Source organism: Pleurodeles waltl, chromosome 1_2, assembly GCF_031143425.1.
Source record: "Pleurodeles waltl isolate 20211129_DDA chromosome 1_2, aPleWal1.hap1.20221129, whole genome shotgun sequence".
Classification (NCBI taxonomy): domain Eukaryota; kingdom Metazoa; phylum Chordata; class Amphibia; order Caudata; family Salamandridae; genus Pleurodeles; species Pleurodeles waltl.
Window position 1 is genome coordinate 510,053,772 of NC_090437.1, and position 24,576 is coordinate 510,078,347.

At 45.7% G+C, this 24,576-nt stretch overlaps 1 protein-coding gene across 2 annotated transcripts in view; it reads left to right on the forward strand.

Moving 5' to 3' along the window:
* ALPK1 (alpha kinase 1) overlaps positions 1–24,576 on the forward strand; it is a 323,413-nt gene that overhangs the window by 139,271 nt on the left and 159,566 nt on the right. For both annotated transcript variants that reach the window (XM_069241565.1, XM_069241574.1), the window contains exon 3: positions 12,497–12,664. In XM_069241565.1, the coding sequence (XP_069097666.1) occupies positions 12,547–12,664 (118 nt within the window). In that variant the 5' untranslated portion in view covers positions 12,497–12,546. The remainder of the gene's footprint in view (positions 1–12,496; positions 12,665–24,576) is intronic.

Below are 24,576 nucleotides of genomic sequence, written 5' to 3' on the forward strand. Positions count from 1 at the left end.
GAAAGACAGATGATGGTGCAGTGACTGCCAGATTGTGAGGTAAGAGATGGTGGTGTGGGTGCTGTGAGCGGGAGACTGCGGGTGGGTGACTGGAGCCCACTTCAGAAAGTCTCTGCTCCTCAGGAGGCCCTGGGACTAGACACAGTGGCATTGATTCAGTTCTATACCAGTTACCTCCAGGTGATGACCCTGCCACATCAAGGTGCCTCTGGAAGAGGACCCTGCTGGGAAGGCTCCTTTGTTGACTGTCAAGCATTAGCAGCCCTGCTGGGACAAAGTGCTAAATCATTGGGCTGTTATGAGGACTTGGCCGAATCAGTGGGAAGCAGTGAGATATGGAGGCAGAGAAAGTCCTAATTTGTGATTTCCAGCTTCCTTCCTGGGCACGCACCGCCACCCACTCCTGTTTCCAACTTAATCCCCTTCATTTGACCCTGCCTCCTAGCCCTGTTGACTTACTAAAAAGAATCCCCATGGATTTATGAAAATATGGGTGGGCTATCATTCCGAACATGACAGCTTTGGTTCACAATGTTTTCCTCGCAGCCATCTATTGGTTAGGGTGTGTAGTACTGTGGTAACAGAAGATGCACCTTAACGCTGCCTTTTTAAAGAAAATATAGATGCACAGCTCCTCTCTGCCAGTATTACCTTTGCAATAGTGCTTAGGTTCTGTTGCTCTCCACAGTGTTTCCTCATTCTTCCCCTCATCACACATTGGAAGGACAAATACATCATGCTGTTTGTTATGGTTCCACTTAAGATTCCTTCAAGAACAGTTGTTTTCATATCATCCCATGCTCTTCTGGAACAGCTTGTGTTGAATGTTGAAATGCAGTATGGAAGACTTTCAAGATGTGTGTTTTTAAAAAAAATATATCTGTATTTTTTAATGACATTGACAAAGTAACATAAGTAAAAAGTAGACAATGGTGTGGTGGCATCCACTTAAAATCCACACACCCATGCTTATAACAAATAGCACCCCATAACTGCCACAACTTCTCTCACCCTGCCCCCGGCAGACAGTCATCCATATATGTTCATTGAGGAGAGAGGTTATCATAGAAGAAACAGCAGACATTGCATCTAGAGTCGGATCTCCTGCCACCAGAGCTCACCCTCCCCCTACGACCTCCGGCATCTCTAGCAAGTAATATTCCATCCATGTACCCCAAACTTTGCGAAACTTCAGAGGACAATCTCTGTGGGTGTAGGTGACTTTTTCAGCTGCCAAATACATGCCCATGCCTCTTTTCCATCCATGCAATATAGGACATTCTCCAGATCCCCAATGTCTGGGGATAGCTCGCTTAGCTACCACTAGGCCAAGTCTGCAGAAGAGGAGTTGGACTCGGGGCAGATCTATATCATTAGGAAATCCTAGGAGAAGGAACTTCGGATCTAATGGAAGAGGCACTGACAGCACTGCACTCAGTTCTCCTATGATTGTGTTCCAATAGGCCTGTATTGGGAGACACCCCCAGATAGTGTGGAAGAATGAGTCCTCAACATCATTACATTCAAGGCAGTGTGGGCTTGAGGCCCTCCCCATGGTATGTAATCAATGCCAGTTGTATTATATCTGATGGAGGAATTTTAATTGGGCTAGATGCAGTCTTGTTGTTGTGACCATTTCCCTAGTGTGCATGAGAGCCGCCTCTCAATGAACATCCTCCATATCTGCCATGGCTCTCACCCACTTCTCTCGCAGACCAGTTAGAGTATCAGGCATGTTATTATTAAGGGTTCTATAGGTAAGAGAGATTGCTCTTCTCCCCACTTCCTCCGTCAGCAACTTTCCCTCAAGGGGATACCCTCTCCTGGTAGGCCTTCTGCCCTCCAAGCATGTTTCACTTGTACATATTTTAGAAATTGGTTCTCTAGCATCCCATATTCCCTCTGGAGTATGGAGAATGGCATGAGGTCCCCATTTTCTAGTAAGCCACCCACTTCGGCTATACCTATTGAATCCCAATATTGAAAACCCTGCAGTTTCTACAGCTATGAGAGCCAGAGCCCCTCCCACAGGGGTGTTTCTCTAGTCGACCTGCCATACCAGCCCATGGACCTCATAGCAGTTCCCCAGGCCATTATCACCAGCTGGGTAGCAGTAAGGAGGGAGTGGATCTTTCAGCCCCCATATTGAAGGTGCAAATAGGAGTTCAAACCCCACTGTGACCGTTCCAAGCGAAATGTGGGGTGGTCAACTGGGGAAACAAGCTAGTCATTAACAGTTATGAGGTGAGATGCCCAGTAATAGGCCTGAAGGTATGGCAGGGCTGTTCTGCCATTGTATGGATTATGCTGCAAAGTTTCCAGGGCTATTCTAAGGTTCTTATCATCCCGCAAGAACGTTCGCATATCCCTTTCTATTGTGTTAAAGGTCTCTGGGGGGAGCAGATAATGAGTTTTGTAGGACATAGAGTAGCGTGGGTAATGACACCATCTTGAACAAGGCTGCCCTCCCTAATAGTGTGAGGGGTAGTTTCCGCCATCTCTCCATGTGCTCTCGACAGGTATGGATTACCCTTCCAAAACTGCGTTTGTAACATATCTCTTTCTGAAAAGGTCATGAATATGGCCAGGTATTTAAACCCCAGGGCAGAGTGTGACAGGTGGTGGGGCAAGGGATCGATCTCAGTCTTGCTCTGTGTAAGGTACAGCACTGATTTGTCCCAGTAAACACGATAACCAGAGTATCCGCAATAGTCCTCTAGCAGTTGAAAAAGTAGGGGGAGAGACTGGGCGGGGTTAGTAATATAAAGAAGGATGTCATCCACATAAAGCAAGATCTTCTCTTCAGTGGTCGTCTCCCCTTTGATTTGAAAACTCCTGATCCCGGGATGGTCCCTGAGCTTGCATGGTATTGTTTCAATTGCAAGGGCAAGTAGGAGGGGGCACAAGGGGTAGCCCTGCCTCGTACCCCTACTAATCGGGAAGTCCAAAGACGTTACTCCATTCACTCTGACAGACGCCACTGGGGCCTGGTATAACTGCTTAACCCATTTCCTAAAACAGGGACCAAACCCAAATTTCACCCGTGTATATTCAAGTAAGAGCCAGTGCACAGCATCAAAGGCTTTTTCTGCATCTAATGCCAGAAACACGTGTAGCTTGGTTCGGTCTTTAGTTTAATTTAACCAATTAGGCCTTCGCCTAATGTTATATCATGTAGGCCTGCCTGTCATAAAGCCTTTGTAATGACTTTTAGAAGTCTAGCGGCTAAAATGGTGGCCAGTATTTTCACCTCAACTTTGGGAAGAGAGATTGGGTGATAAGACCCACAGTGGTTTCTCGGTTTCCCATCTTTGTGTATTACCACTGTGGTGGCCCCTCTAAGGTCCGGGAGAAGCAACCCTTGTTCATTCGCCTCGAGGAAAATGCTTAAAAGATGTTGCACCAACAAGTTTGCGCAGTGTTTGTAAAACTCTACCAGGATTCCTTTGGGCACTGGGGTTTTATTGGAGTAAAGCTGAGTGATGGTTGTACCAATGTCCTCCAGTGCCAATTCTGCCTCAAGTGTTTCTCGATTTTCTCTATCTAGTCTGGGGGTCTTAATCGACTCCATATGGGAGGCTACATGGGGGAGAGATTGCTGTGGTCTGGCTGTGTACAGATCTTCATAACAGCAATCAAAGGCTCTAGGTATAGCATCATCTGAGCCTGCAACCTTTCCTTCAGAGTCGGCTATCTCAAGGACCCACCTGGCGCTACTTCTTTCCTTCCCAGCTAGGCCACAAGTTTTCCCGCCTTGTTGCCCGCATCATAGAGCCTGTGCAATGTCGCTAGCATTTGTTTCTTTGTGCTTTCGTGAGTGGAGCTTGGTATTCTTCCCTCAGGAACTCAAGTCACCTAAGAGCATTGAGGCCTGGCCTTGGGCCTAAGGCTTTCTCAGTTTCCAATGTCTTACTCTGCAGTCCCTCCATAGAGCTGAATGCTATCCTTTTCTTCTGAGCGACCAGGTTTTGGGCCTTGTGTTTTGTGGGCTTCCCACAGCACTATTTTAGATTTGAATGAATTCTCATTTTCCCTAAATGACAGCTCCGTGTATACCCGAGCCAGACTGCCACCTGCCGATCATTGAGGTCCCAGGCATTTCATTTCCAACCCTGACCTCCCCTGTCTCCTACACCCAGTTTCAACAATAAGGATGAATGCTCTGATATGCCCCAGGCAAGGTGTTCAGGTTGTTTTATTGTGGTAGCGTCACCTGCTGGGGTAAAAATGTAATCTAGGCTGGAAAATACTTTATGGGCCCCAGATGAGTAGGAATAGCCGCGTTCATGGGGGCGGGCCCGTCTCCACAGATCTGAGAGGTCCACAGCATTAACAAAGCGTGCAGGCTGGATCGGGTAGCTTGGTAGAGTTGGCAGATTCAACCTGTCCTGGCTCGATATAATAATATTATTAAAGTCTCCACCCACCAAATGGAGGAAGGAGTCTGCTTATAGTAGAATACCAGCAATTTTCTCTAAGATAGGGCCTGTAGCCAGGGGATGCATGTACACTGATCAGTATTATATCTAACCATTCCCAGACCCTCTCACTCTGACATATCTCCCAAGTGGGTCCACCCATTGCTTCAAAATAGTAAAGGGATGCTTCTTCATGATAAGAATAGCTACTCTTTTGGATTCTGATGTATATCTCGACTATGCAAGAGTTGTGGATGCCTACCTCCCCTAGAACCTACACTGGGTTCCCCGAAGATGAGTTAATGGAACTCAGGGACCCCCACAGAATCATCATTGGAATCCAGGGAACCCCACTGAGAAGCATGAGACCTAATTTGTCAATATTTGTTAATATTTTTTTAATTTTCTAAGCAGTCGTAGACCCTCTGAGCAGGCTTCGCTGACCTCTAGGAGTCCCGGACCACAGGTTGGGAACCACTGTATTAGGCTACCAATCCTCTCTTGACCCTGTCACCCAGGCCATTTACATTCCATGACAGGACGGAAATCGTCCTATCAGCCGCCTGCAAGGTGATCATCTCGTGTAGGGAACCAAAGGCCAGAAAAGCTGTGAGTAGGGCATTTGTCCTTCCGGTGGCCAAACATTAAGGCAATGTATCTGCTTGCTGCAAGCAGCGGGCAGATGCGCCCCTGTCAGTGAGTTCCCTCCCTCCTCTGCATCAAGACTCTTAACATGTGTACTAACTAGTCAGCAAACCTGTGTAAGTACCCCCCAAATTCTGGAAACCAAAAACTTGAAATCTACCTTCCAATCCATCCCCTCCCCACCCCACAAAGACCCCTGCCAGTGTAACCCCTCAAAACCAGACAGGCGAGACCGAGAGGTCTGTAGCCCACCACCCCATCCCATTAGCCTAACCCAACAAACTACCCAAACAGTAACAAAGTCAACCGTCCCCGATGACAGTGACTGATCAATGGAGAGCTATGAAGTTAATCTCCATATCTCTGGTGCCAACTATGTTGGGGGGGTTTGCCTACTCCAATGTAACTCCATCTGTTCTCAGATGCTATGCCAGTTCAATCGGTAAGATGCTGTCTGATGGTCAACAGTCTCACTATTGGGTGGAACACTCGCCAAATTGTCCTCAAGTGTGTTAATGGCCACTGCAAGCAGGTGGGGCGTCTCCGTATCAGTCGGTCAGTCCTCGCCCAGTACCTGACCCGAGGGTGATTCTTCCTCCACATTATGTCCGGTGCGTTTAACACCTGCCAACTGGTCTCCCTCTGAGCCAGAGGATGTCAACAGGAGTATGGGTGAACACCGTTTCTCCCATGGTGTGCCCCCATCTCTCTGGGACCATTGCATGGCTTTCTTTTTGGGTTGTCATTTGTCTTTTGGTTGGGCACCTTCCTCAGCATACAGGTGCTGGGAAGGGTCAACCATTCATTGTTTCAACAGTTTCAAACCATGCCTAGGCCTCCTCTGGCTTTTGGAAGAAATGGGATTTCCCCTGGAATAGGACCTTGGGTTTTGCCAGGAACATAAACATGTATTGGAAGTGAAGGCCGAGCAGTGTAGCCTTCCCCTCGTCGAAGGTCTGTCTGCACTTCTGTATAATCAGTATAACCTAGTATAATCAGGGAAAATCAGGATTTTGGAATTGTGACGATGAACTTCCCCCAGCCTATGCCCTTCTGCCAGGATCATGCCGCTGCCTCAGAAGTTCAGAAAGTGCACAATCACAGTTCGGGGGGGTTCCTGCAGGAGGTCTTCTCCCCAACACCCGGTGTGCCCTCTCCATAACAAAGCAGGAAGAAAATTTGCCTTTCGGTGGAACAGATCGTAGCCACTTGTCTAGGAACAGCCCCATGTATTGGCTCTCCACCTATCAGGAAAGCCCACGAATCATATATTGTTTCTGCGAGCTCAATTTTTCATGTCCTCCAGTCACCATTGCATTTTGTTGGTGGTGATCCGTGCCTCATTGACATCTTTGTATAGGTTTGTGACCACACACATCTTCTAGCTGAGAGATCTGCGTCTCTGCTAATGTGACTCTTTCTGCCACATTGCGAAGATCTTGGTGCAGTAGTGAAACCTCCGATCACACTTCTCCCACTTTATCCTACAGTGCCGCCCGGGAAGACTTTATGGCCACCAGAAGATCTGTGTTATCTGGCATGGGCTGTGGCACAGAATCAGATGGAGGGGGGTCACCACCTGCGCATACCTATCCATCCGGCCCTGGCGGGTTCACCTGTGTTCTTTGTCCTTAGCCATTAGTCTTATCAACTCACTTCCCCCTCTCCACCCGCTGCACAGCTCCGGAGAGTATCCACCAAGATCAATCGGGCACTGAGCAAACCAAGTTATAGTGGCTCCCCTCAGGATCCTTCTGTCCCTGGCTTTGATCCCTTAGTGCTCAGAGATTTCCACCAAGCTCTCCTTGTCTTTTATTTTATGGAGGTGCACATCAATCCGGCTGACCCCCAATCCTTATCTCTTCTGATGGAGGGAGGATAGTCCTCAGAGTATCCGGCTGGTGGCAGGGTAAGTGGGTGGGAGAGGTCTCCTCCATGTCATGAACAGGGGCCTTCTTCGTTTCTTTCAAATTTGTAGTCCCGGGAGCTACTAAGGATGAGTCCCCTTTAGGTCTCTAGGTGCTTGGTCACCCTTTCACTGGAGCCCTGTATCACTAGTACTTCCTGGGCAGGGCCTCACTGTCGGGCCTCAATCCCCCCCCTCCTAGGGTCACCAAATCAGGTAGGTTGGGATGCTTCAAGGCAATCTTTTGGAGATTTCTGCCTTTTGCCTCATCGCCGCCCCCTACCTCTAGGCCTGCCCCCCTTGCTCACCCCTACCTGAGGTGGGGGGGGGTAAAGAAGAGCAGTGCACAAGCCAGGCAGGCCACCTCTTCTAGGCGACGTACAGCCTAATGTTCTCAAGCAGGCTCCCCCACTCAAAGGCCCACGATGTACCAAATCTCTTTCTCGCAGCTGCCAGGTTCATGCCGCCCGCAACAGTCAGGTGTGGGATCACCCCTTCCAAAGAGCTTGTGAGGCCTCCTGCTTTAGTCGGGGTTGCCAGGGCCCAGAAGCTCTTGGTCCGCCTCCCGCAATCACCAGGGGCCAAGCATCTGCGCTTCTGCCACCCCTACTCCAGAGGCAGCTGCTCCTCTCCTCTCCGGTGTTGCCGCTTTCACATGCAGGATGTGGGGAGGAGTGGCGCTGATGCTCACCATCTTGCCGTTGCCTCACCGCTGCAGTCCAGTTCATTGTAGCAGGAAAGGTGGCACCTTTCTCACCACATTCACCAATGGCGGCCGCTCGGCCCTGGTTATTTCTTCCACCTTCGCTCCTCTGCCCGAAGGGCATTCCAGGCTCTAGTCCTGGGGGGTGTGGGAGCAAAAAGAGAATCGCAGGTCAGGCAGGTAGGCCCCAACCGACGGGTCCACTGCGCTCCGACAGGCTCCCCAGTTACCAGGGGTGCAGTTTGGCACTCTCTGTCGCCATGGTTCCAGGAACTTTGCTGTTTTTGACCCGCTGTACATGGGCATAAGATCTTCGTCCGCTAGGGTACGTCCAGCACTCAGCCCAGTTCCATCTAAGGTTCAGCAATACTTTTAGGTCCCTAGCTTCACACGCCTCTCCAGCTCTTTCGGGATTTGCAACTGCAGCAAGCTGCGGATCGGGCCTCCCTCAGTGTGCCAGGCTTAGTTCGGCAATAGGCCACCCAGAAAGTCAAGCGAAGTTTGTTTAGCATTATGATGGCAAGAATTTGAGCAGGATTTTTACGGTCCGGCGCTGAGCTCACTTAGGAAGCGTCTGGCTCCGACACCATTTTGGCCACACACCCCTCAATTTCAAGATAGTGTTGGGCACTTTGAGCGCTCCTCTTCTTTTTCTAAGTAGGACTCCATATTTCACTTACTCAACGTGGCAATGTAGAATGCTTCACCTTTAAGACAGCATTGAGTAGTTATGTCCTATGCTCGGTCCTTTCTTTCCCATGTCAGATATCGTATTTCCGCTTGTCAGTTGAGCAAATGTCAATACACAGACTCCGTGTGCATGTACAGACAAATTGCTCTCAGCCTCCACCACTGCTGCACGGACATTCATCCCTCAGACTCAGACAATGTTTTTTTTTCATTCTGCTACCTCACCCACTGGCCCAATTTCCTGAAAGAGTCTGCAGGGAGGACCGATCATCTGCTCTTTTAAGAATACTTATTGGCTGTGGTTGACATCTGTGTACTATAGGCACCATTTTTCAACCTTGACTGGGAGTTTGATACAGCAATCAGAGACACCAGCAAAAGGTGAAATTGGATGTGCCTTTAATGAGGGTGCAACAAGGACCTTTTCTCCTGATTCAGGGTTTCTGAGACATGTACCTATATCCACCAGTCTGCCCAATCAGGTCCCTTCTTCTGGATTTTCTGTGGCCTGTGCAGCAGAGAATGGATGTATGGAAGGTGTAGATGTGACTTTTCATATGGGTAAACGTACTGGGGAACATGTAGACCTCATTCTCTAGGCACAACTGTGTGGTGCTCCAGCATGTTTTAGCTAGCTAAGTAGGTTTTTTTCAGTTGAGGAACTGGGATCACGAGGAACAGCTTATACAGGCTTCATGTGTGCATCAACTGGATCCATTCAGTACTTCTTTTTGCCTGGTTCATATTCTACTGCATTCCACTCAAAGTGTGAGGATTTGAGATGACGTCTTTGTGCACCGAGGTCAAACATCAGTGTGTATTAATGGCACCCAAACACAGTTGCCTTGCATGACATAAAGGCTATTTTTTCATGTGACCCTCAGGGCGTGCTGTTTTTCAATTTGAACTCCCAGATGTTCTCAGGGGTCTTGGGTTTCTCCACTCCATTTTCTATTCATGCACTAAACCTACACTGGTGTAAGAGTCCACTTTGTTTTCACTAGTAAAGGAGCTATGGCATCCTTTGGGACAGAGCTTCAGTAGATAATTTGGAAATAGGGTTTGCTGCACTGCTACTTGTTTTCTTCACCTCAATATAGCTCTTTCAAATGCTCGACCAAGTGCTTATATCTTTCCCCTTCTAGGAATTGTTGTCCACCTTCTGCCTAGTGGGTGTGCAGTAGGAATTGGAGGGCCCAAGTTAACGGAGCCCACATTCTTTTCCTTTCCTCTTTACAGAAATGTGTTCATGTCAGTATAAATGATAATTGATTGTTTCTGGTCAGCTGTACGTTATAAGGCATATCAGATAAATTCCAGGCTAGGAGTGAACATGTGGGACCATCCTCTTCACCTCCCTGTGTTTTTTCCTTCAGTGAGTTTGCAGCATTATCAAATTGGGACTGGACTTTTGCCTCTCACTGAAAACCGTCCAATTCATTACAGTAGCCATCTAAGTGGGAGGGGCTTGTTTTCCCCTATTAAGGTATTTCAGAGCGCAACCTTCATTTCTTTTTGGGATTCTTTTCGAATGATTGTGATCAATTGCACAAATATGCTGTCGTTATGGGCGTAGATTTGTGTCAAGTGACAGGTTTGATTAGAGAGAGGTAGGCTAATCCAATCATCCAGTCATCCATCATCCTTTCCCATATAGTTCTGTTTCTATAGGACTGGTTTGTCACTCACATGGAGAATATAGCATTCCTGAAAGCATCTTGAGATTATTCTTTCAGGCCCTTTTGATTGAGCAGCTATTGGACCTGGCCCTCTCTGAAGGTTCACCCCCAAACCTTTTGCCTTCCTCCCATTTTTTACTGAATATGTTTTTTTGGCCTTAGTCCTCTCTGCACTGTATCACTGCTAGCCAGTGCTGAAGTGCTTTCTTCCTAAAACATGGTACAATATGCTTATACCCAATTGCCTTATTACATTTATTTGTAATTCTCTAGTAAAGTGGCTCTACATGTGCCATGGTCCTGTAAATTAAATGCTACTAGTGGGCCTGCAACACTGATTGTGCCATCCACTTAAGTAGCCCTTTAAACATGTCTCATGCTTACCATTGCAGAGCCTCTGTGTGTGTAGTTGTAAACTGCCATTTGGGTTTGGGAAAATAAACCTCTTGCCAGGCCCAAACCTTTCTTTTAAATACATATGTCACCCCTATGATAGGCCCTGGACAGCCCAGAGGGCAGGTTGCAATGTATTTAAAACATAGGGCACATAATTTGAATTTTTATTTGACCTGGTAATTCTAATTTAGAATCCTAACTTATGGTGAAGTTGGGTTTTAAGTTACAATTCTGAAATGTCACTTTTAAAAAGTTGGCATTTTCTTGCCTTAGCCATTTGGTGCCTGTAGCCTGCCTGGGTCATATGACTGGGTGTAGCTGACTGCTTTGTGTATTCCTGCTAGACAGCCACACAAAACTGGAGTTTAGGTGTGACTGCATTGGCAGTCACTGGCAGAATGGGAGGGAGGAGTTGGGCACAGCCAAAGTTGCACTTGAATAGGCTGTGTCCTGTCTTCGCACAAAGGGCCTTACAACCCTGCGTTGTCACTTCATCCAGATTGGAGCCAAGGCAGGGGAGGCAGGGAATTCCATTCACTTCAAAGACACTGTCTAGGACCTACTCTCACCTTTCAAAACCAGCCTATGAGGGGGATAAACAAATGAAGTCAGACACTAACTCTTCTTTATAATTCTGGGCCTGTGGATACTCTGCCTGGAAGAAGGACCACTGGGCTGCTGAAGGACTGTTACTCTGCTGGACTCCTGCTTTGCTGTTCTGACCTGCTGCCCTCTTGCCTGGGTGAGAGGGACTGGACCTGCATCTCTTGAACCTAGATACCAAAGTGACTTCAAAGGCTAGTTGGCAGGCCTCCTGATCTGAAGCCTCAGGGGCATTACATATTTCCAACAACCTTGCATCTGCATTTGGACTCTGCCATCTGTGAGTCTACTCTGCCAACTGGTGCCACCCCATCCCTGGACCCTTAGACATGGGCTTAAAGTGATTTGCCAGCCTCTGTGCATCCAGCTTAACTGACGCATTTCCTCTGCTGCGTGGCTCAGCCCCAAGAAGAATTGATGCATCTCCTCTACGGCGAGGATTGGACCCGTCGCAAAGACCCACATGGCTGCCAGAGCCTGCACTCCATCGCGATCATCTGAACTTGTGAATTTGTCCTGGTCTGATGCAACCAGACATCCACAGTTGGCGCTTTATGCCTTTTGGTTCTACAACTGGATTTTTGTCATTTTTATCTCGCTTTATTTATTAAAATCTACTCTGTCTAAACCGTTGGTGCGCTCCTTTTGTTTTGTTTTCCTGTGTTACTGTTTGAAGTGTTGTACAGATACGTTACATGTTGCCTCTGAGTTAAGCCTGACTGCTCTGTGCCAAGCTATCTGAGGGTGAGCACAGGTAAATTTAGGGGTTGCTTGTGAATTTGCCATGAGAAGAATTGCAGCTGCTGCTTGAGAAGGGTTACACCCCCCTCCACCAGTAACCAGTTTCTTACAGCAGCTACATGCATTGTGCAGGTATTTTGCCAGGCATGGGGAGATTGCCTGCATTTGTGCTTGCTAGTGATAATATCAGATAAATCAACAGTATAGACGTGCTCACCAGACCATAAAACAGGGCCACAAACCTCAAAAAATTCCACACAGTGACCTATCAAACCAGCTCCTCAGGCACTGCCTGATTGAACTATAGGCAAGTCTGACCCTGCCTTCTACTAGGTATCTGTTGAGCAGAGCTCCTTCAACAACATTGAGTGTTATAACATTGAAATAACATTGTGGCACCAGAGAGGTGCCTGCTGGTGGTGAATCTTTGCTTCTAAGTTAAAAGCTTTGAATGCCCTGACACTGTCTTAAGAACCCCTGCATATTTACAATCTGAGTTTGTACCTTGCAGTAATTTCACAGAATGTGCTAACATCGTACCCAGAGCCTCATTGTAGTCTTGTTTGTTTATGTTGTGTTGTTATTATGAATAATGAACAACACTTCAGTTAATTATGCTACTGTTCCCTACGCCCTCCACTACTCTCTCACCTTGTGTAGCCTCCAAGGATCAACATTTTATTTGTTGTGTGACTGTGTGTGTCTTCCCTTCTAGGTAATTTATTACTGCTCTTCTGAGATACAGCAAATTTGGGTGCAGCCACCATGAATAATCAAGACTGTGTAGCCATCCTTGAAGAGTGCAAACAATCCCTGAGCTTACTTCCATTAGAGGATCCCGGCCCATCAGAGGAGGAGCAAGCCGAGTACAAGCTGCTTGGAGGTAAGATTCCAATACAAACACAGCAGGCTGAGCTCTGCTTCCAACAGATGTGTTATGCTGTGTAATGATATCTGTATTTAAACCACTGCTCCATCTTGACCACTGACTCCATTTTGTGCTTAACTTAGCTTCAAACACTGTCACATTGGTGAGGCAGGTATTTTTCCGCACACAAACTTAGGCAACATGTTTTTTGCTCATGTTTTCACTATTCATACTATTTCTCACCAAAGGCAGGTACATATCATAGGGGAAAGAACAGCTCAGTCTTGGGAGCGCACCTTGGGATATGGCCAAGTCTCTAATATGCTCTTCCTACACGGACTGGAACGGCCAGCATTTGAACAACAACTCACTGAATAGGAGGGTGAATTTCTAGAATTCTCCTCTCCAGCTTGCTCTCCCAGCCAATCCTGACACTGCTCTGAGCAGCATCAGGATTGGCTACAGGGCAGGCTAGGAGTCTGTGCCTGCAGCCGGCTGCAGCAGAGACGGAGAAGCGACGCGGCCTGAGTGCAGGTAAGCTTTTTATTTTTTTTTAATTGTATTAATAATCCCTTCACCACCCCCGTCTTCCTCCCCTCCCCCACCTCTCTGCCCCCCCCCCCCACGCTGCCCTTTCCCATCTAAGACCTGTGAGCCCCGACTGGAACTCGGGAGGGAAAGGGCTGCCTTTGCCCTCCACTCCCATTCTGGGTAGTTCTCTCTTCACGGTCGACTGGGTTCACGGCCTGTTGCTGGCAGAGATGAAGAAAGCGAGCCCCATGGTGATGATTTCTTTTTAATTATTATTTTTAGCTATGCATTGTGAATGAATATATAATCACTGTATATGCAGATATATAATCCATAATTAAAGTAGTGTATTTCATTGTTTGTTTCCGTGATCATTATTATTCTACTGCTGTGATAATTTGTGGAAGTGTATCCGTGTTGCTGCATTTGACCTACATGATTCCTCTATTCGAACCTTAAACAGTGCATTAACAAATTCATTACTCAGACTAAGAGCTCTGCATTGTTGGAATTCCTTTTATTCGTGTTTCCTCTTGGTTCAAAGTAGAAGCAGAACACTTTTATTTCACTATGGTGACTTTCTTCAAATGTGCACTGGAGTTGTACATAATTGACCTTATTTCAGACCTTGCAAAATGCTTTGATAAATGTATATCTGAGGGTGTTGCGTACCAGAAATTGCTTTCAGTTCTTTTGTATTTCTTCTTGGTCTGTGGTAAAGCAAAACACTTTGACGTAGCCTTTCAGTACTTGTGCATTTCTACTTAGTTTGCAGTAAAGCAAAACATGGTGACACACACTTTTCTTATGGTGGAAATCCATGATAGTGGGGTCCTGGGAGTTACACTGCCACTATGTAGATTAGGCACACCTTGTTGCAGTGAGATGCTGTCAGTTATCATTTTAGTCCCATTTGACAAGTGGCATATTGGCATTGAAGCAGAAGGAGGAAAACTGTGAGGAGGCTAACACACATGTATATCAGTTATGAAACAAGCACAGGCAATACCAAGAGGCCTGGTCTTGGCAAGCCAATGCATTTCGTTTTTAGTGAAAGCATATGCCCCCTAAATAGAAAGAAGATAAAAAATACGAAAGTGATTTAATGTCATGGCCATAGTGCAGGGAATAAAAAAATCGAATTTTAATAAAACAGTGCACTTAGTGTGCTTCCTAACAGACGGGTGTACCGAGAACAGGGATAAAAACCACCTGAGTGACAGTATATGATGGTGGTCCTGTTCTTCACTTTTGGAAGTAATCAAGGCCCAAGTATTGGTCTAAAGTGCAAAATCAAGTAGACTTTGCCTCCTTGAGCACCAGGTTGAAAATATTGGCCCACACTAGGGATCTATCAACACAATCAAATGTTTTGTAGAGCTCTACTAGAGTGCCATGAATTGGAGGCTAATCATTCTTAAAACCACGGCTTGCCCTCCGAACGAAAGCCATAGATTCGGGAAGGTTGAGTGCTATTTCGTGAAACCTGTAGGTCGATGGTTGACGCAGTAGGTGAAACTTGGAAAGTGTAGTTTTGTGGAATGCAGATTGTACGTGGTTGCCGATCCAGAGGAGAAGAGGCACCCTATTCGTTGATGTAGACATTTAGTATGAGGAAAGGATAATCAGAGTAACAAAGGTTACCAGTAAGAAGTCCAGTCTTTATATGATTATAATCACTGTGGCAGAATGAGAAAGTGGCAAGTTGTGACCCTCCATTCGTTTGGAGAGGGCTGGACAGCCTTAGATCAGAGGCTTGGGACAACTTTTTTTGTAAATAGACCAGTTATAATTCTGTTGTATAGTTATTTTTTCTTATCCTCCTCCACCATAGCCTAGTATGTCTTTTTAAAAGGTGGTATTGATGACACATTTATATGATATGTTTCCCAAGAAGTGTGTGAGAGCACGGCATGATGAAGTCTGTTGTACTGTGTTTTACCTTTCATTTAAGAAATAAATAAGAATACGTACACTCGTGTGTCTGGTTATAAATCACGTTTCAGAATGGTATTGTATTCAGATGGGGTATTTAGAATAGATTTACTTACAAATAGGACTTTGTCTTCACTCAGAATATATTCTCTTTTTTCGTAGTCTTCTACTGAGATGCCTGAGTATCACTTTCAGTTTCTTATTGCTTAGGTTAAGCCTTTAGACGATAAAAAAAATCACTTTAGTTCCAGATAAGGTAAATTTGCAGACCCATAATCATGAAATTAGACGTGGCTCTTCAAGTAAACTTCTTCAGGAAGTAAGAGGAGCGGAAACTGATGGCCCTCTCACAACTTCCTCTTCTCTGGCAGCCTCTGGATGAAAGAAGCAAAATGGCGCCTTGGTTTGGGGTGCAATAATTGTATTAGTGGGAACAATAACAGTATTGATAGCTGTGTGTGTGTTCTGCCAGGGGCGGGGACACTGGATTAACCCGGGCTGCAGATCATATTTCCCATTGGTGGTGTCCTTAATGGCTCTGGCGTTCAGAATTGACTTAGGGTCTCGAAATGTGAAGGAAGGGCGCACGGCATCATTGGAATGGCGTAGCAGGATCCTGCCATTAAATAAATTGTCACCCCCTCTGCTTTTCACATTCCATTCACTGCAATGTAAAGCTTTTCTGGCACACTGATAAGAACAAAATGCAAAATGTTAACGTCGTCAATGTGTGTAGATTTGGTATTTATGCTAAACTGTGTGAACAACCTGAAGTAATGACTTTTAAAGATATATTTGATAGTTCATAATGCAAAGGAACGTGTCGAATGCAGGTACTTTATTGATTATTTTTGTACAATGTCGAGGTTGTTTCAAAGCGCTTTGAAGGGAGGATTTACAGAAGCTTATTTAAGATCTGCACTAGAATTGCATAAAAGAAATGTACAATCTGAATTATCATTTGCAAGACCTGACAAAAGGCCTCAATTGCTTCGCATGCTTCCTGAATTTCAGGAAAATGTCTTCGAGTCAAATGATGCAGCAAAGGAAAATCGAAACGTAAATGCACATTGTTGTTACCTTCAGCAGTATACATTTTACTTATTGTTTTTTGTTTTCACGTTTTGTAGTTTGCTTGGCTTGAGAGGGCGGTGGTGTAGTGTGGGGATTAAAGTTGAGTAAAGTGTTATTTAACTAGTTGTGCTAGTGGAAATGTAGGTGTCCCTCTTTTTATTTACTTTAGATGGATGTCTCTGCTTCGTACGAAAATGTTCTCTAGTAAACTAGATTTGGGCAAAGAGGCACCATAAGAAAAATGCTAAATGCTTGATGGGAACACAGTAGTGGTCAAAATGATTAAGCTTTCCCTAAACATTGGATTTCGGGAAATGCAATAAAGCATCACTTGTCATTAGAATCATTTAATTCGATTGAAGTGGAATTAAGAGTGCCTGTTTAGAAGTTTGGCCCGAAAAAGTGACATCTTAAGGATTTGTGAGGTCCTGTGCAATATTTTTAGGGGGGCACTGATTGGACCAGCTTTAAATTTACTACCCCCTTCTGGCTAATTCAAGCCATCAAGATGCGTAACAATATTATATGTTTAACCTTCAGTCTTGATAAAGACATTTCTTTTTCAGCTTGCATCTAGATTTTCTTTAACTTGCAAAAACAACATTTTAAGTTGAATTCAGTGTCTAACCAGCTTGTTCTTCCCATTATAGAAAAACACATGTTAACGGTGACTTTGTTGATGTTTAGTAGATGATTTGAATACTGTTAAAATATGACGTGCACATAGAGCTTGAAATTGTAGCGTTAGTTGCTGAATATTTGTAATCGCAAATATAACCTTCTTCACAACTGGCATTCCTCCTGCAACAGTGAACATCAAAGTGTTGCTTTGTTAAAAGCTAACACCTTTCTCCTAATTTCTTTTCTCTGCTGCTGAAAATCGAGTTTCTATTTGAGGCTGAAACTCTAATCAAGCAGCAGCCACAATGTCAGGATGAAGTCACAGGCAAACCCCAAATTAACCCGTGCTTAACCCTCTGTTAGCTTGGCACAAGCAGGCAGGCTTAACTAAGAGGCAATCTGTAAAGTATTCATGCAGCACTTTGAAAGTTAATAAAGTTAAAACACAACACAAAACAATCCCACACCAATTTAGAAAAATAGAGTAAAAATTAATAATTATTTGACACTAAAATGATAAAAATCCAATCAGCAGAACCGGAGATCTGCAATTTGAAAGATTTCAGGTAAGGCGATGGAACGTGGGTTGTATATAGGGACCAGTTTAGTCCCCCCGAAAGAGTTACCTTCAAAGTCTGGTGCAAAGAGTTCCATTCGTGGTGGAAGAGGCTATGAGTAGCAGGGGGACTGTCGTGGATGATCGCCAGAGTAGCGCGTAAAGGAGACACGGCGTTGCAGACAGTTGTCCTGTAGCCCAAAGACCTGTTGGGTGTTGTGGACGGTCGTTGGTGGAGCTTCACGTCAGGTGTCACCATGGGCTGTCGATGCTGTAGTACGATATGCAGATCTTGTGTTGCCAAGCGTTGCGGACAGTCGCTGTAGCAAAAAGAGTTGGGTTTACCAGAACTTTGCGTTGGTGGAGGGGTGCGGCTGGCAAGATCTTGATGAAAATTGTCCTGTTCTCATTTGAGAAGTCTCAGGAGAGCTCAACTGAAGCCACACCACAGGATTGGGACCTGAGGAGCACCATTTGGGAGTTAGGACCTCACTTCAGCAGAGGCCAGCAGGGCTCAGGCATGTTGAGTTGCCGGTCCAGGCATCATGTCAGGCAGCAGGCGGCACAGTGGCAGTCCTTCTGGCAGCATAGCAGCATAGCAGTCCTTCTTCTGTAGTATCAATAGGTCCAAAACTATAGTTGGGTCTGAGGGCCTACTATTTATATGTACCTTCTTTGAAGTAGGAGACATTTCTAGATAATTCCCTTATCGTTAGTGTTTCATGTCTCCCCTGCCTCCAAGCTGGCTGCAACAACAATGCATTGGTGACAAGTCCATTGTTTGAAGGTAGGGCACAGCCCATTCAGTTGCAAGTGGGCCTGTGCCCAGCTCTGCCCCCGCTCCCATCCAGCCAGTTGATGGCCCATCCAGGCACACCTAATCCCTCTATTGTGTAGTTGTCTGAGATAAATAAACAAAATCCAGCTGTTAACTACACCCAGTCATTTGACCCAGGAACAGGCAGCAAGTTATCAGATAGGGCAGGAAAACGCTAACTTTCTCACAGTGGTGTTTGCAAAATTGTACCTTAAAATCCAACTGTACCATTAAAGATGAGTTTTAATTACAATTTCTCAGATACCAAATATGAAAGGTTTACCTGTTCCCAATCAAAGGTTAGCACCAATTAAATGTAATAAGGCATCCCAATGTGATCATATGAGTGAGGGGTAGGCCTTTCAACAGTGAAAAACAAATGCAGGAGTTTTTCACTACCAGTAAATGCAAAACTTAACAATACATGTCCAACTTTATAAATACACTGCATCCTACCCACCCTGATGATGAAGCATAGGAGACCACTACCACACAGAGTTTTGTACCCACCAAACGGACCTAAACTACAATTGAGGTGGGAGAGGAGCCAGACCGGGCCCACCAGCAAAGTGCAGAAAACTGTAAACATGGAAAGGGGTCTACATAAACAAGTGGCGGTCATCTTGGAGTGGTGAATACTCAATTTTGCACATACTCCCTGCACTCAAGCCTGACAAATCATGGAGGAACTGGGGTTAAACAGGAATAAGAGTACACAAATTTCTGATTGACAAGCAAACCGTTCCCAGGGAGAAAGGATATGCAGCCATAAAATGCCCCTCACGACGCTTGCAATAAGGTGAATTGAGAAATGTGTATCAAGCTAGACCCATTTGGTATCCCAGGACTCCACAACCCTGGTGACTGAACAACTCTTTTCATCTCTGGTAAGACAGGCCTAGATAGTGACCCATGTCTTATCACCACACCCTGGCCGTGCTTTAGTCGATCATCGTGCACCCAGGATCCTTACCTAATGCCCACAGCTGACAAGTCTGCATGAGAGAACAAGGCATAAAACTTAACAGATGACATTACCAAAGGAGGCACTTCAACTTTGACGCCTAGATGCTTCTCATATCTCCAACCAGCCTGGAGGTGACCCAAGAAATGTACTCAACCAAGCCCACATAATTAATTACATATGTAATACAACAGGAAAGACCAACTCACTTCTGACACTTATCATAGGGGATCGGCATCACACACTAAGAAAATACTACTACCTTACTGAATGGATTGTCCATCTCAGTGTCGAAACCAGTTCAATAGCAGCTATTCACTGACATGGTAACCGGGAAGACACAAAAGACTCAAAAAATAAGACAAGATGGCAAACAAGGCAGTGCTTAAGAACAACTTGAGAGAACTGCTGGTACTGAGAATGTCAAAAGCTTCTATGGAAGAAACTACCACTAAATCCTCAACAGAAATCGCCTCAATGAAGTCAGATCTGGTTGCATTCAATCCTGCCTTATGGCAACAGAAGATAGGTTGGCAAGCGTTGAACAAAAAAAAGTAAATGCAACAGACTGGGAGCAAGACCATTGCTACATGCAATTGAAGATAACTGACCTGGAAGATCGAAGCAGGATAGATATCCTGCGATTTTCTGGTATACTGAAGGAATTGGATGTTTTTGTTGAATTTTTTTACTGGAAATTACCGAAATAGAATTTCAGCTGCTGGTAGAATTATGAAAGGTACATAGGGTCTGAACTAGGCCCAATGCAAGGAAAGATGTAACACATCAGGTTATTGTTCGCTTAGTACGGCATCAGCAGGCAAGTGCAATCCACATTAAAGCAAAACATGTGACCCTTTTATGTATGAAGATAAAATCTTTACGAACAAGATTTTTCCTGGGAAACAGCACAAAAAAGGAATCTATTCCTTTCTTTGAGACCTTGGCTTAAACAGCTGGATACTTGATTTGGCTTCCTTGACCCATCTCGGATGTTGATTAACTAAAGAAGGTCGTGCCCAAGAGTTTGATGACCCTGACCAGATGGAACAATTTCTTGATACCTTGATGAAGCAGCCATGGACACATCAGGAGCCTCAGAAACCTCTGTAATGAATGTGACCCAAACAAAGGATAAGACCTCCCTATCACCCTCTAGAGAAACCGCTGTAAATTGCAGCGTTAGTTGCTGAATATTTAATCCTATGAGAGAGGTAGGCCTTGCAACAGTAAAAAACGAATTCAGGATTTTTTCACTACCAGGACATGCACAACTTAACAGTACATGTCCAACTTTTTAAATATACTGCACCCTACCCTCTGGGCTGTTTAGTGCCTCCCCTGGGGGTGACATATGTATTAAAAAGAACGGTTTGGGCCTGGCAAAGGGTTACCTTGCCAGGTCAAAAATGGCAAGTTAAACTGCACACACAGGCCCTAATTCTGAGTCTGACGGGCGGCGGAGGCCGCCCGCCAGACTTCCCCCCTCCGAAATACCGCTCCGCGGTCGAAAGACCGCGGAGGGTATTCCGAGTTTTCCCCTGGGCTGGCGGGCGGTCTTCGCAAGACCGCCCGCCAACCCAGGGGAAAACTCCCTTCCCACGATGACGCCGGCTCGTAATAGAGCCGGCGGAGTGGGAAGGTGCGACGGGTGCAGTTGCACCCGTCGCGTATTTCAGTGTCTGCTTTGCAGACACTGAAATACTTTTAGGGGCCCTCTTACGGGGGCCCCTGCCGTGCCCATGCCATAGGCATGGGCACGGCAGGGGCCCCCAGGGGCCCCTCGACTCCCCCTCCCGCCATCCGGTTCCCGGCGGGAGAACCGCCAGGAACTGGATGGCGGGAGGGGGAGTCGGAATCCTCCATGGCTGCGGAGCGCGCTCCGCAGCCATGGAGGATTCCTACGAGCGGCGGAAAGTCAGCGGGAGACCGCTGGCTTTCCGCGTCTGACCGCGGCTAAACCGCCGCGGTCAGAATGCTCGTAGGAGCACCGCCAGCCTGTTGGCGGTGCTCCCGTGGTCGGTGGCCCTGGCGGCCACCGACCGCCAGGGTCGGAATGACCCGCACAGTCTGCAATGGCAGGCTTGAGACATGTTTATAGGGCTACTTAAGGGCTACTTATAGGGCTACTTAAGTCACTGGCACAATCAGTGCTGCAGGTCAACCAGTAACATTTAATTTACAGGGCATAGGTGAATGTAGTATCACTTTATTAGAGACTTACAAGTAAATTAAATGTGCCATTTGGCTATAAGCCAACTTCGCCATGTTTAAAGGAGAGAGCACATGACAGAGATAGACTTCAAGAAGTCACAAGAAACTGGTTGAGGGGCCTGAAAGCCAATGGGAGATGCTGGCTTCCACTGTCAAAAGACAAGCCCAGATCACCTTTAAAATCTAATTAAATGCTGCCCCGCTTGTAAAACCCTTATCTTGGCACATTGTACAAACAAAAGTGGTCAAGTTAGGGCATGTCATTGCCTGTGACATGGCTACAGCTTCAACCAACTATACCATACCTGGACTGAGAGAAATGCTGAGGATGTAAAGACTGATCAATGCTACATAGTTTGCCTAGTGGTTGATATTATGAACTAGTTTTAAGAGATGATGTGAGCCGTCATAGCGGTTCATGCATTTGCCTTTTCCCACTTTCCCCCCAGGCACGCAACCATATAGTACCGATTTTGGTGGGTACGCTACTTCTTTGAGTAACTCTTGCGTCTTCTGGATATGGTTAGGCCTTCTGTAACCTCTACTGCACTCTCCCAGAAATCACAAGGTCACCATAACACACAAACTCTAGGACACAAGGGGTAGCCCTCATGAGGTTCCACTCCAATTTAGTCAGGAACCACCTCATCCCGCAAGAACTACATAACTCTTATTCGAAACATTTTCAGGTTAGACTCATCCTTGCTTTGCGCCCACCTCGCCAACTTGACAACCACAATAATATACCCACATACTGCCATTAAACTATTTAATCTTTCACGAATTCCACCATGAGGACTCTCCCAATTATTGCCTTGATGCACGCCGTGAAACACCTGACCATTCTCTCATTGAATGTAAATGGACTAACCCTGTACACTAGGCGCAAGAAGATACTGTCATTCCTGAGAAAAGCACGTCCAGGTATGGCCCTGATCCATGAGACCCTATCCCCAAAAGCAAACGTGGTAAATTAAAGAGGGACTTGATTGGGAGAAATACCATTCCTGTTATACACCCAAACCTGGAGAAACAACCATCTGAACAAAGCCAAACTGTAAAAGGAGGGTAGCATCCTGGTACGTAAAGGACTGCAGCAGAGAGTCCTTAAAGCATGGCAAGGATCCTGAGGGAGGCTTCATAATAATTAAAGTGGTAATCCAACACCAAACACTCAAAGTGGGTTCTGCCTATGCGCGAATGGAAGCAAAGAGTCTATTACTGCAGGCATTGGACTGTATGCTCATCCCAATGTTCAAACGCAAAATGCTGTTAGGAGGTCACTGGAACTTAGGGTTAGAGCCGGCGCGTGAAAAATCTGATCACCACACACGCACATTCCACAGTGATAGACACATTTTTTTGCACACCTGATGTCAGATAACTCGCTGGTGGAACCTTGGTGCTTGCTACATCCTACTTCGAGAAACTACTCATTTACATTTTGCATACATGGTACAAGAACTGATTTATACTTAGTTTCGTCCCACCTCTTGCACAGTGTGACAAATGTGGAAATTATACCAATCAGTACTAAACGCTATACTGCCACTTGAGCTTTACTACCTTTAGGTTCGAACTACCCGAAGCCAAACGTAAATTGCATTGTACAGTGAAGAGATACCTTGAGGAGAACCAGCACTCAGTAATCTCCCCCATTCCCTATATGAAAAAAGCATGTATCCGGGGCAAACCCGGTGTGGGATGAAGCGCACATGAAGAGGCAAGCACTTTTCACCCAGAAAGAGTTGAAACAACAGATTGCTGGCCTCACAACTAAATATAACATTACTACTGTAACCTCTGGAAATCTCTATTAAGTAACATCCAAGCCTTAAGAAGTCGGGACCCAGCAGGAGAGGTTAAGGCTTTGCTATATGCATACGACATTCTGATAACCCTATCTGACCAGGAATCATCTATCACACACCACACAAACGTACCCTCGGATTTATAGACATTCTCTGGCTACCCAATCAACTGGGGGGAAAAATGAAGCCCTATCCCTGACTAAAAAAGCCACAGCGGCAACACTAGGACCTCACCCATTCAAATGGAAAACATCCGATCTTAGATATCTAGGTATCCTACAAAACATTGAACTGGAGAAGGTAGTAGAAAATAATCTAACCCCTCTGATACATAAAATATGTTGTGAGATGTCCAGATGGTAAGCCTTAAATGTGTACTTCTGGGGCTGTTCCTAAATTGTCCAGATGAATGTCGCCCCAAGGGTGAACTACATTTTAAGTATGTTACTGTTAGCAACACCTAAGACACTGATGCTGAATTAACAAATATGATTAAACTCTTTATATGGTGTGGGAAGAGGCCCGAGTGAAAATGGACAAACTACACGCCAACACCAAAAGTGGGGGACTAAGGCTACCTAACATGGATCTGTACTAGACATCTTTTCAATTGGCCCCTCTGAGGTATATGATACATAGCACTCTTGAAAAACCAAGGTGGGTTTATATGGTTGATAAACTTATGGGTGGCACAGGAGGCATCAGCAAACTATACTCCAGGGCCAAAAATCGTATTATCCAATCCCACCCAGGCTTTCGAGTCCTGCAGATGGCCTGGTGAAAAGCACACCACCTTATCTAAATTCACTCTGCACTACATATAGGAACCCCCCCTTTGGAGCAATAATGATAATCACATAGGAAACAGAGAGCCTATATGGATACAATTCAGACACAAAAGCATACATGCAATAAATAAATTAATGACTGAGGACAAGCTACTATCATTTGTGATGACCCAAGTCTCATAATCTGGACAAGATGTACTCTTAGAAATACCAGCAACTATCCCACTGTCTACAAACAACCCTGGGCCCTCGAACCGTGATGCTTCCAAATTCCCTCTTCTACATTATTTTAGGGCCTGGGTTACCTTTAAAGGTGTGGTCTCTGGAATTTACAATATCCTTATAGAGCATACATATTTGAAACCAATAGGTTCCAACCTCAAAACCTGGTGGTCAGCACATCTACACATGGACTATACTGATGAGGACTGGGCAGAGCTCCTCAAAACCCATTATAGACACCTCAGTGAAGCTAGGGTATTATAGACTCATACATATGTGGCACCCGTCGCCCCACAAACTAAAAAAAGGAGAGGATCTCACCTTCTTCCTTATGCTGGAGTTGTTAACAGCCGCAAGGAGACACAGTCCACATTATCGGGGATTGCCCATATTT